This window comes from Bos mutus, chromosome 5 (assembly GCF_027580195.1).
Source record: "Bos mutus isolate GX-2022 chromosome 5, NWIPB_WYAK_1.1, whole genome shotgun sequence".
In the NCBI taxonomy this organism is placed as follows: Eukaryota; Metazoa; Chordata; class Mammalia; order Artiodactyla; family Bovidae; genus Bos; species Bos mutus.
The window spans coordinates 94,803,959-94,816,538 of record NC_091621.1 but is presented as its reverse complement, the minus strand read 5'-3'; the positions used below and the strand labels follow the sequence as shown (position 1 = coordinate 94,816,538).

At 42.5% G+C, this 12,580-nt stretch overlaps 1 protein-coding gene across 3 annotated transcripts in view; it reads left to right on the top strand.

Moving 5' to 3' along the window:
• TMTC1 (transmembrane O-mannosyltransferase targeting cadherins 1) overlaps positions 1–12,580 on the top strand; it is a 315,120-nt gene that overhangs the window by 212,252 nt on the left and 90,288 nt on the right. For all 3 annotated transcript variants that reach the window (XM_005894561.2, XM_070371267.1, XM_070371266.1), the window contains one exon: positions 11,682–11,849. In XM_005894561.2, the coding sequence (XP_005894623.2) occupies positions 11,682–11,849 (168 nt within the window). The remainder of the gene's footprint in view (positions 1–11,681; positions 11,850–12,580) is intronic.

Genomic DNA, 12,580 nt, shown 5'->3' with positions numbered 1-12,580 from the left:
AGTGGTCAGTCATCAAGTCATCATGAGAGTGAGTGGGCTAGGTGACTGTCATGACCAGAAAGGAAGCAGCAGGACTTTGCAAAGGAACTCAAACAACTGTGTTACAAATCTAGAGACTGTAGATCACATAGAACAGAGCAGCAGTGAGAAGTGAGTGAGCTGAGAGGAGGTCAGTGTGCTCATGGGCTGAGGATCAGCTAGTCAGTTCCGTTGTGTTCAATTAATTGTCCTTGGCTATTGGCACAAAGGGAGGATAAACTTGAACAGTTATTTGCTAGGCTGGAATCAAAGCCTTAATATTATAGAACTTTGTTACTTTGTTAGTTATAAAAGATAAATGTTTATTTCTGAGTTTTAAATGGAGAGCAGTAAATGTCTTGGAAACCATGATTTGAAAGTAAAATTTGGATAGTAGAATCTGAATTCAGATGAGACTGAATGGAATAATACATGTGCAAAATGTTGTAAGCTATGCTAGGTAACTGCAAGCCATTATTTCAGTCTGTCCTGTACAAATGAGAAGACTGGGGGAACCAAAGTGGAAGGAAATCATTACAACGTAGTACAGGCCTCTCCTTCCCCAGTGCTTTTCTTCCTCTTCCTTCGCTCTACAAAACTCTTTGTCTCTTTTCTAATCTCATGTGCTCAAAAGTAAACAACCCTAAAAATAAAAAAATTAATATGTTGAATCTAAACAAATGGTACAGATGAATCCATTTCCAGGGCAGAAATAGAAACTCAGATGTAGAAAACACACAGGTGGACACAGAGAGAGAAAGGGAAGGTGGGATGAATTGGGAGGTTGAGATTCACGTATATACACGACCACGTGTAAGATAGCTGGTGGGGAGCTGCTGTAGAGCACAGGGAGCACTACTCAGCGCTGCTGTAGAGCACAGGGAGCACTACTCAGCGCTCTACAACCTAGATGTGCTGGGGGAGGTGGGTGACAGGAGGGAGGTCCAAGAGGGAGGGGATATAATGCCTATGCATAGCTGATTCACTTCATAGTACAGCAGAAACTAACACAACAGTGGAAAGTAGTTATACTCCATTAGAAACAAAAAAACTGAGCTCACAGACACAGAGAACAGATTGGTGGTTGCCGGAGACAGGGTGTGAGGGGTGGGCAAAATAGGTGAAGGTGGGCAAAAGGCACGAACTTCCAGTTATAAGTTAAAGAAGCCCTGGGCATGTAATGTGTCGTTAATAATACTGTGTTGTATAACTGAAAATTGCTGAGAAAATAGATCTTAAAAGTTCTTATCACAAGAAAAAAAATGTGTAAATATGTAAGCTGATGGATGTTAATTAGACTTATTGTGGTGATCATTTTATAATATATAGAAATATCAGATCATGATGCTGTATACCTGACTCTAGTACATCACTCGTATCTCAAATTTTTAAAAAAGTGAGCAACCCTAGCTTAGCAGGCTAGCGTTCTGAAACATAATACTGAAGGAGGTTATGGAATGTGCCTCTGGGAGTGGAAGCAAGAGTAGTGAGTAGGTGTCACACACCCAGCATCCTGCACGGTTTGCCTGGAGGATATAAGTGGGCTTAAGTATGGCTATTTCAACCTCCCCTCCGTTAAGACTCCTTCGTCTTTATTAGTGAATCTCTTTCTTTCCTTGGTGCCTGGATTCTGTGCTGGGAAATACATCTCAAACCAGGGACTTCTTCTATACATTTTAGTTATTTTAAAATATCCTCCCCACTCATTTAGAAACCCCAGTTGTCAGAGGTGGGACCACCATTTTGTACATCTGTGTTTTCTCATAATACCCAGAAAAATACATGCTTCATTAGAGAGTATTGTGTAAAATTAAACAACATTGGATGCTCAGAGGTAGGGTCTACCTGCCAATGCAGGAGATGGAGATTCCATCCCTTGGTCGAGAAGATCCCATGGAGAAGAAAATGGCAATCACGCTAGTATTCTTGCCTGGGAAATCCTATGGACAGAGGAGCCTGGTGTGTTACAGACCACAGGGTCACAAAGAGTCGGACTTGACTGAGCGACTCAGCATGCATACACTGGCACGTGACACAGCCTATGCAGTCAGGGTGATGTTAGTATGGGGAAGAAACAAGGGTATAGCACCAGCTAGTGAGTTGTCAGAGAAGCACCCCACTCCAGTACTCTTGCCTGGAAAATCCCATGGACGGAGGGGCCTGGTGGGCTGCTGTATATGGAGTCAGACACGACTGAGCGACTTCACTTTCACTTTTCATTTTCATGCATTGGAGAAGGAAATGGCAACCCACCCCAGTGTTCTTGCCTAGAGAATCTCAGGGACGGGGGAGCCTGGTGGGCTGCCGTCTATGGGGTCGCACAGAGTCGGACACGACTGAAGCAGTTTAGCAGCAGCAGCAGTGAGTTGTCTGTCCATTATGCTTTTGCTTCAAAAGTGAAGATGCTCGACTCTAGAATTTGGTAGTTTGTGGAAGAATTAGCGGCAGAATTCAGGTCCTAATGCTGAGTATGCTGTAGGAGGGTTGAGAAGGATGTCTTAGATGTAGATTCATTTACTTTTGAGGTGTTTGGCTTTGACCAAAAGGCCTTTCAGCTCAGATGGAAAATTTGGATGTGGCCACTTGAACCAGCTGAGACGGAAATAAGCCAGGTGAAGGCGCCTGCAAAGGGAAACACGACACCTTGAGTATGGACAGTTCCCCTGGTGATAGTCATCTTTGGGTTCCACTTTGAACTGATGCATTTTTAAGTTCACTTTTGTTTCCATGTTAGCTTTGTTGTCAAAACTTGGCCTCTCTTCACTGATGCTGAACAGAAACACAGAGACAGAGTTTTGGGTGAAGTAGAAAAGAGCAGCTTTTATTGCTTTGCCAGGCAAAGGGGACGACAGTAGGCTAATGCCCTCGAGGCTGTGTGAACCACCCTGGAAGGGGTAGTGAAGAGTTTAACAGTGTTTAAGGAGCAGAGCGTGATCAGCTCCTGGACAATTCTTGAATTGGCTTTCATTCAAGCATCATCAGTCTTCTGGTTTCAACCAGTGTAGGGTCTGTGTTCTGGTGGTCAGCAGTTTTCATCTGGACGGGGTCTGCTTCCAGTAAAAACAAGAATGTGTTTCAGACCTTTATCTATATATTTTAGGGAACTGGGAGTTGGGTGATTCTGCTGTGTGGCAGAATCATAGTCTAAATTTTTACCAGTTCCCTTCCCCAAGACCTCTTCTTTGTTTCTATATCTTCCTATTTCCCAGTCATTAACTTGAGTCAACATTTTACTTCAAAAGACAAGGACACAGGGGCTTGTACACAGTTTTAGTTTCTGATGCCTTCAACCACAGTGTTCAATCATAATTATGAAGCAGCTCCTGTTATCTGCCCAGTAATTAGCCTGAAAAAAGGAATAAAACAATCAGATCAGATCAGATCAGTCTCTCAGTCATGTCCGACTCTTTGCGACCCCATGAATCGCAGCACGCCAGGCCTCCCTGTCCATCACCACCTCCCGGAGTTCACCCAGACTCACGTCCATCCAGTCAGTGATGCCATCCAGCCATCCCATCCTCTGTCGTCCCCTTCTCCTCCTGCCCCCAATCCCTCCCAGCATCAGAGTCTTTTCCAATGATTCAACTCTTCGCATGAGGTGGCCAAAGTACTGGAGTTTCAGCTTTAGCATCATTCCCTCCAAAGAAATCCCAGGGCTGATCTCCTTCAGAATGGACTGGTTGGATCTCCTTGCAGTCCAAGGGACTCTCAAGAGTCTTCTCCAACACCACAGTTAAAAGCATCAATTCTTTAGCACTCAGCCTTCTTCACAGTCCAACTCTCACATCCATACATGACCACAGGAAAAACCATAGCCTTGACTAGACGAACCTTTGTTAGCAAAGTAATGTCTCTGCTTTTGAATATGCTATCTAGGTTGGTCATAACTTTCCTTCCAAGGAGTAAGCGTCTTTTAATTTCATGGCTGCAGTCACCATCTGTAGTGATTTTGGAGCCCAGAAAAATAAAGTCTGACACTGTTTCCACTGTTTCCCCATCTATTTCCCATGAAGTGGTGGGACCGGATGCCATGATCTTCGTTTTCTGAATGTTGAGCTTTAAGCCAACTTTTTCACTCTCCACTTTCACTTTCATCAAGAGGCTTTTGAGTTCCTCTTCACTTTCTGCCATAAGGGTGGTGTCATCTGCATATCTGAGGTTATTGATATTTCTCCCGGCAATCTTGATTCCAGTTTGTGTTTCTTCCAGTCCAGCGTTTCTCATGATGTACTCTGCGTATAAGTTAAATAAACAGGGTGACAATATACAGCCTTGACGAACTCCTTTTCCTATTTGGAACCAGTCTGTTGTTCCATGTCCAGTTCTAACTGTTGCTTCCTGACCTGCACACAGGTTTCTCAAGAGGCAGATCAGGTGTTCTGGTATTCCCATTTCTTTCAGAATTTTCCATGGTTTATTGTGATCCACACAGTCAAAGGCTTTGGCATAGTCAATAAAGCAGAAATAGATGCTTTTCTGGAACTCTCTTGCTTTTTCCATGATCCAGCAGATGTTGGCAATTTGATCTCTGGTTCCTCTGCCTTTTCTAAAACCAGCTTGAACATCTGGAAGTTTACGCTTCACATATTGCTGAAGCCTGGCTTGGAGAATTTTGAACATTACTTTACTAGCGTGTGCGATGAGTGCAATTGTGCAGTAGTTTGAGCATTCTTTGGCATTGCCTTTCTTTGGGATTGGAATGAAAACTGACCTTTTCCAGTCCTGTGGCCACTGCTGAGTTTTCCAAATTTGCTGGCATATTGAGTGCAGCACTTTCACAGCATCATCTTTCAGGATTTGGAATAACTCAACTGGAATTCCATTACCTCCACTAGCTTTGATCGTAGTGATGCTTTCTAAGGCCCACTTGACTTTACATTCCAGGATGTCTGGCTCTAGGTCAGTGATCACACCATCATGATTATCTGGGTCATGAAGATCTTTTTTGTACAGTTCTTCTGTGTATTCTTGCCATCTCTTCTTAATATCTTCTGCTTCTGTTAGGTCCATACCATTTCTGTCTTTTATTGAGCCCATCTTTGCATGAAATGTTCCCTTGTTATCTCTAATTTTCTTGAAGAGATCTCTAATCTTTCCCATTCTATTATTTTCCTCTATTTCTTTGCACCAATCACTGAGGAAGGCTTTCTTATCTTTCCTTGCTATTAACCCTAATTGATGTAATAGTGTACTAAATACACACATGAACAGATAGACATTGTCCTTGAGATCACTGATACCTGTATTCAGTTCAGAGAACACATCCATGTGTTATTTCATTTACTCCATGCAACAGCCTTTCAAGGTAATTGTAGTACAAACAACTTCGCTTCATGGATCAAAGACTTGTCATGGCAAAGGGGCATGCGTAACTCAGCAGAGCTATGAGCCATGCTGTGCAGGCCCACCCAAGACAAATGGATCAGAGTGCAGAGTTCTTACAAAACGTGGTCCACTGCAGAGGGAAATGGCAATCCACTCCAATATTTGTGCCACGAGAACCCAATGAAAAGGGAAAAAGATGTGACACTGAAGATGAGACTCTGCCCCCAGGTCAGAAGGTGTCCAATATGCTACTGGGGAAAAGCAGAGGGGAATTATTAATACCTCCAGAAAGAATAAAGCAGTAGAGCCTGAAGTCAGGTAGGTTGATTCCTCCAGATCCATTCTTCTTTCTCAAGATAGCTTTGGCTATTCGAGGTTTTTTGTATTTCCATACAAATTGGGAAATTATTTGTTCTAGCTCTGTGAAGAATACCGTTGGTAGCTTGATAGGGATTGCATTGAATCTATAAATTGCTTTGGGTAGTATACTCATTTTCACTATATTGATTCTTCCAATCCATGAGCATGGTATATTTCTCCATCTATTAGTGTCCTCTTTGATTTCACCAGTGTTTTATAGTTTTCTATATATAGGTCTTTAGTTTTTTTAGGTAGATATATTCCTAAGTATTTTATTCTTTCCGTTGCAATGGTGAATGGAATTGTTTCCTTAATTTCTCTTTCTGTTTTCTCATTATTAGTGTATAGGAATGCAAGGGATTTCTGTGTGTTGATTTTATATCCTGCAACTTTACTATAATCATTGATTAGTTCTAGTAGTCATACACACTACGGAAACCAGAAGGGAAAGAGACACGTGTACCCCAATGTTCATCGCAGCACTGTTTATAATAGCCAGGACATGGAAGCAACCTAGATGTCCATCAGCAGATGAATGAGTAAGAAAGCCACGGTACATATACACAATGGAGTATTACTCAGCCATTAAAAAGAATTCATTTGAATCAGTTCTAATGAGATGGATGAAACTGGAGCCTATTATACAGAGTGAAGTAAGCCAGAAAGAAAAACACCAATATAGTATACTAACACATATATATGGAATTTAGAAAGATGGTAACAATAACCCTGTATACGAGACAGCAAAAGAGACACTGATGTATAGAACAATCTTATGGACTCTGTGGGAGAGGAAGAGGGTGGGAAGATTTGGGAGAATGGCATTGAAACATGTATACTATCATGTATGAAATGAGTCACCAGTCCAGGTTCAATGCACGATACTAGATGCTTGGGGCTGGTGCACTGGGACGACCCAGAGGGATGGTATGGGGAGGGAGGAGGGAGGAGGGTTCAGGATGGGGAACACATGTATACCTGTGGTGGATTCATTTTGATATTTGGCAAAACCAATACAATATTGTAAAGTTTAAAAATAAAATTAAAAAAAAAAAAAAGAATGAAGCAGCTGGGCCAAAGCAGAAACACCACTCAATTGTGGATGTGTTTGTCAAGAAAACTGAAGATATCAAGAGAACATTTCATGCAAGGATGGGCATGGTTAAGGACAGAAACAGTAAGGACCTAAGAAGCAGAGAGATTAAGAAGAGGTGGCAAGAATACACAGAATTATATAGGAAAGGTCTTAATGACCCAGATAACTGCAATGGTGTGGTCACTCATTTAGAGCCAGACATTCTGGAGTGTGAAGTCAAGTGGGCCTTAGGAGACATTACTATGAACAAAGCCAGTGGAGGTGACAGAATAAACATTAAGAAGCTTCTCTTATTAATTAAGAACATTAATAAACCTAGACTAGCACCCCTGGGATGTGGAGCTAAGGAAATACACAAGTCTAGTCTTTCTCTAGACTATGAATAAACTTTCACATCCAGATACATTCTATCTTTGGGGATATTTCCCCATCCATCAAGTGTTTGAGATAATAAATGAAATGGCAATAAATTGGGACACTGATGAGTCTGGGCTCATGGAACTGCCAGCTTCTGGGTTCAATCTGAGCTGAGGAGCCGCCATTGACTCCTGTTGTTTCCTTTGCTAGAGCATCAAACACTTGTTTTGGGTTCAAGGTTCCAGGGCTTTATTGTTTAACCATTTGGGGTCAGCATTCATGAGACTGGAATAAGATCTTAAGGTCAGATAAATTTCCAGATGGGGATTCAACAGATCAATGTGAAGTTAATCAGGGATGTGTTTCACTTAAACAGTCTAAAGTTGGGAATTTTTTAGAGTAATAAAATAGAATGTGTCTGTCTTGTATCATTAATGCTACTTATAGGTACATTCAGTGGGTAATTTGAGCTTGTTAAATTAAAAGGTAGAATTTCAGTTCTACCTTAACAACTGAAAGATTCTCTTTGCTGCCTATAATTAAACAGAAAGTGAAACTAAAGCAAATTTCATTAAATCCTTGGCCCAGTCATAGAAAATTGTCATCTCTCCAGGTTGATGTAAATGGGAAGGGAAAATGTTGTTACTTTTATCACTTAAGAACTTCTTCCCCTTAAGGTTCCTGAAAGTACATTTGTACTATTTGCAGGATGATTAACTGCTCACAAAGTTCTCAAACAACAGGTGTAAACATTTTTTTATTCTAATTTGAAAGGAAAGACATTGTTGATTCAGATTTCCTATTCAGCTCTCTTTGGATTTGCATCTTTTAAGGGAGAGATGTAAATTTCTTTAGTTAGTACAAGTGCTGCATGCTGAGCAGCTTGTCAATAAAATCCATTCAAAATTGGAGATACCTGTGGCCTGTGAATGAGAGAGCATTTCTGTGCTTTCTTCTCTGGGACAGCTGTGGTGCTTCTCAAGCGTGCTTTGAAAATGCCTCTGTACTGAGCTAAGCCATTCCACAGCCAGTTGGGTTCTGGGTTCTCCAGGTTATGATGTTGTCAGCTGTCAATGGTTTGCACTGACTCTTTTGGGCTCTCTGTGGCCATCTCTAGTCAGAGTCCACATTTTCCTTCAACAGGTTAGCCAGACCAAACTGGAGTTTGGTTTCATTTCCCTGGAGGCCAAAAAAGTATGTAGTTTCTCATTTGCTTGATTTTTCCAGTTTCAAAATGAGGGCTTTTGCTGCCCCAAGCAATGAAGAGAGCATTCGTACCCCCTGCAGCTGAGAGCTGCAGTAAAGCAGATGTTGAAAGATGAAATGTCATAATAGAGAAGCATCTTAATCTCTGATATTGTGTTCAAGTTCTTAAGAATGTGATATCCTCTGAGAAATTTGCAAACCTAAATGGAGATTATTTTATATGGCTTAACATTTCTTTAAACCATATGTCAACACAAGGACTTCTGAAAAGAAAATGACTGTGTTACTTGATCCCAAGGCCTGTGCTGAGTGGAAGGAGCGCTGTTCCCCTTCGTGTTGGCCGTAGCAAGGCTCAACGACAGGCCTGTGAGTGGAATCTGGCCCACCGCCTGTTTTTATAAATACATTTTGTTGGAACACAGCCATGCTCATTCGTTTACATAAGTGTCAATGGCTGCTTTCCTGCTACAAAGATAGAGTTGAGTAGGAAGGACAGAGGCCATATGGCCTGAAATATTTACTCTCTGGCCCCTTACAGAAAAGGTGTGCCAACTCCTGAATTACAGCAGAACATTAGGGCCATGGGACTTCTGATCTGACTCTCTTCCTAGCTTTTGGAGCTGTGGGCAAGTTATTTAAATTCTCTAAGACTCTTTAGAGTCCCTTGGACAGCAAAGAGATCAAACCGGTCAATCCTAAAAGAAATCAACCCTAAATTTTCATTGGAAGGACTGATATTGAAGCTGAAGCTCCAATACTTTGGCCAACTGATGTGAAGAGCCGACTCATTGCGAAAGACCCTGATGCTAGGAAAGATTGAGGGCAGGAGGAGAAGGGGATGACAGAGGACGAGATGGTTGGATGGCATCATCAACTCATTGGACATAAGTTTTAGCAAACTCTGGAATATAGTGAAGGACAGGCAAGCCTGGTGTGCTGCAGTCCATGGAGTTGCAAAGAGACACAACTTAGCAACTGAACAACAACAACAAAAGCTTTAGTTTCTTCATTTATGAAGTCGAAGATACTGAAGATTAAATTTTTTAATTAGATAATATATTTAAAGCCAGTACTACCCTTGTTCCAAGCCCTACAGATGTTGTGGACAGGTCCACATAAAGCTCTTAGCACAGCACCTGACGCGTATTGAACTGAACTGAACTGACGCGTAGGAAACACTCAACAAGTGTGCAAACGTATAAAATAGTTCATTTGGCTGCTGTTATCTTAGTCATCCTTGTATTCTGCCACGTTCCTCTGGAGTTGTTGGGATCCCAGTGTTTCACTTCCCCACTGCTCTGCCAGATGGCAGCTCTGTTTCCTACAAGGAAACCGTTAACGACCATTGAGATTTCGTGAATGGAGTGCTTGGGAAGGAAGTAGGCGAAGCTGTGTGATAAGGTGTGAGGAACACAGGCATCCACCAGTCAAGGCAGAACCCCAATGTCAGGACAGCAGATGGAGTGTGGACTCTGGAATCCGGAATTTCTGGTGTTTTGTGCATGAGCCACATGACCAAATTCAGCAAATGTTTTTGTCTCTCTTCTTCAGTATCAGGAATTCAGCGCTGCTAACAGTGAACCCCAGGGATGTGAGGATGGGCTGACTTTCTGCCAAGAATGTGCTCGGCATATCAGATGTGCTCGATAAACATTGGTCCTCCGTGGTGCTGCTTTATGAAGGCAGGGGGAAAAGACAGCTGGTCTTGGGGACATGGGTGCCTTCAGAGTGCACCTCCTGCATTTCAATACCTGGTCCACATGTCACCTTTTCAGTTAGGCCTTCCCTAACCCTATGTACAGCTCATCTCCCCCACCTCAGCCTGGTCTCCGCCTTTTCTTTCCTACTTGATTCTTCTCTGCTTAATGTATTGTATTCTGTGTGATGTACTCTGTGTTTTCGGAGAAGGCGATGGCACCCCACTCCAGTACTCTTGCCTGGAAAAATCCCATGGATGGAGGAGCCTGGTAGGCTGTAGTCCACGGGGTCGCGAAGAGTTGGACACGACTGAGTGACTTCACTTTCACTTTTCACTTTCATGCATTGGAGGAGGAAATGGCAACCCATTCCAGTGTTCTTGCCTGGAGAATCCCAGGGACAGGGGAGCCTGGTGGGCTGCTGTCTATGGGGTCGCACAGAGTCGGACACGACTGAAGCGACTTAGCAGCAGCAGCAGCAGCAGCACTCTGTGTTTTACTTGCCTGTTGGCTGTTTTTTCCTTCCATATGAGTTCTAGGAGGAGAGGAATGATTGTGTTGTCCACTGATATGTTCTTGGTGCCTGTAACAGTGGGAGGTATATATTCTGTGTTTTACCTATAATTGTATTTTTAGTGCCCAGCATACTGCCTGTCATATACTAGTGAAAGAACAAATAAACAGTTGAGCAAAGTAAATGAGATGTATTGATTTAAGGTTTCTTATAGCATTAGTGTCTGACACATATAGGATTTCTTTATACAAGCTCCCTTCATTGTTAAAATATTCTGTAATAATTTATATTGTCATCTTAGGAAAAAAATGACTGAAATGTACAAGCTAAATGTTTGTGTTTTTCTGAGGCCAATCAGCAGGCAGGAAGCCTCTCTGTGGGTGCATAGATGATGGGAAGGAACATGTTCCATCCACCAGGCCAAAGCTTTCAGAGATATGACCGCAATGTGCCAGAGTCCCACTCCAGGATTCTTCTTGTCTCTTGGGAAAGCTAGGCCACAGTCAGCATGAGAATCAGATCAATGAAGCTTGTCCATGATGAGCTCCAAGCTGCCAGGCTCTAGAGTTGGCCTGTGAGAGGATTTTCCTTCCCACAGGAAGGAAAGTCTTAAGGACTTTTGCCAGAGTGGGGACTTACTAGGTGGCATGTTTCTGGAGACCAAACCCAATGCTCCTTGGTGACCAGAATCCCTCTCAAGATCTGATAGTCCTCCAGGGACTGTCTCTCTCAAGCCTCAAGGCCCAAATTTGAAACATGGTGCCAGAAGGTTTATACAATGTTAGAAGCACGAGGGACATTAGTTTAGAGGGTCCAGTCAAGACCCAAGAGCATACAGGATGGGCTTTTCTGGATGTGTGAGCTGATGAAATCTAGGAGCAGGAGCCTACAAGATGAACCTGTGGTTCTCCACACTTGGACAGAGAACTAGCAAATGTGCTAGTGGAGCCCACTGGAGCATTGATGTGGAAATGTATCTGACAGGGAGGTTGTGTCTGTTTTTCTATCATAGCACAGGCTCTGTTTGAAAGTTAGTTATATGGGATGGAATGCTCAGAGGCCTCCGTCACACTCTCAGACTCACCTGCTTCTCCACTTTCTTTTCTAGCATGGGCTACTGCATTCTTTTCGTGCACGGACTGAGCAAGCTGTGCACGTGGCTCAATCGTTGTGGAGCCACCACCCTGAGTGTGTCCACGGTGCTGCTACTGCTGCTTTTCTCCTGGAAAACCGTGAAACAGAATGAAATTTGGCTATCGAGAGAGTCCCTATTCAGGTATGACTAGAGGGATAAAAGTGAATCTCTTCCCATTTGCTTATGTATTTGTTTCCAAATGAATCAGGTGACATCTAGTAATATTTACTACTCCAGAAGTGTTTTTCAGTGAAGTTATAAATGGAAGATGTCCTTTTATTTTGGGTTTTAACTTCAGTTTTTTTAAATAGTATATTAAGTTTTATGGGAGCTCATTCTAAGTGAATTGATGAAAATAGGGATCACGGGAAGCTTTGGGGGGTCTGTGAATTGAGATGGAAAGTCTTAATGATAAGCTGGGCTGTAAAATCAGCTATAAACAAAATGAAGCAATAAGTCTAATTCCATTGTTCAGCTGAGTGAATGGGAAAGGTGAGTGCACAGCAAGAAGGAAGAGAAATGCAGTACATTTTCTTTAAAATGTTTCAGGACATTAAGTCGTGATCTGTGATCCAGTTGCTTTATTTTGAACATTAATTGTGAACAGGAAATGGTGTCTCATCTCCTGGTAGGATTTTATATGGTGTAGAAGCTGTTTCAGAATATAGTGAAGTGTTAGTCACTTAGTCGTGTTTGCCTCTTTACAACCATTGACTGTTGCCATTGACTGTAGCCTGCCAGACTCCTCTGTTCAAGAGATTCTCCAGGCAAGTATAATGGAGTGGGTAGCCACTCCCTTTTCCAGGGGATCTTCCCAACCCAGGGACTAAACCCAGGTCTCCTGCAATGCAGGCAGATTCTTTACCATCTGA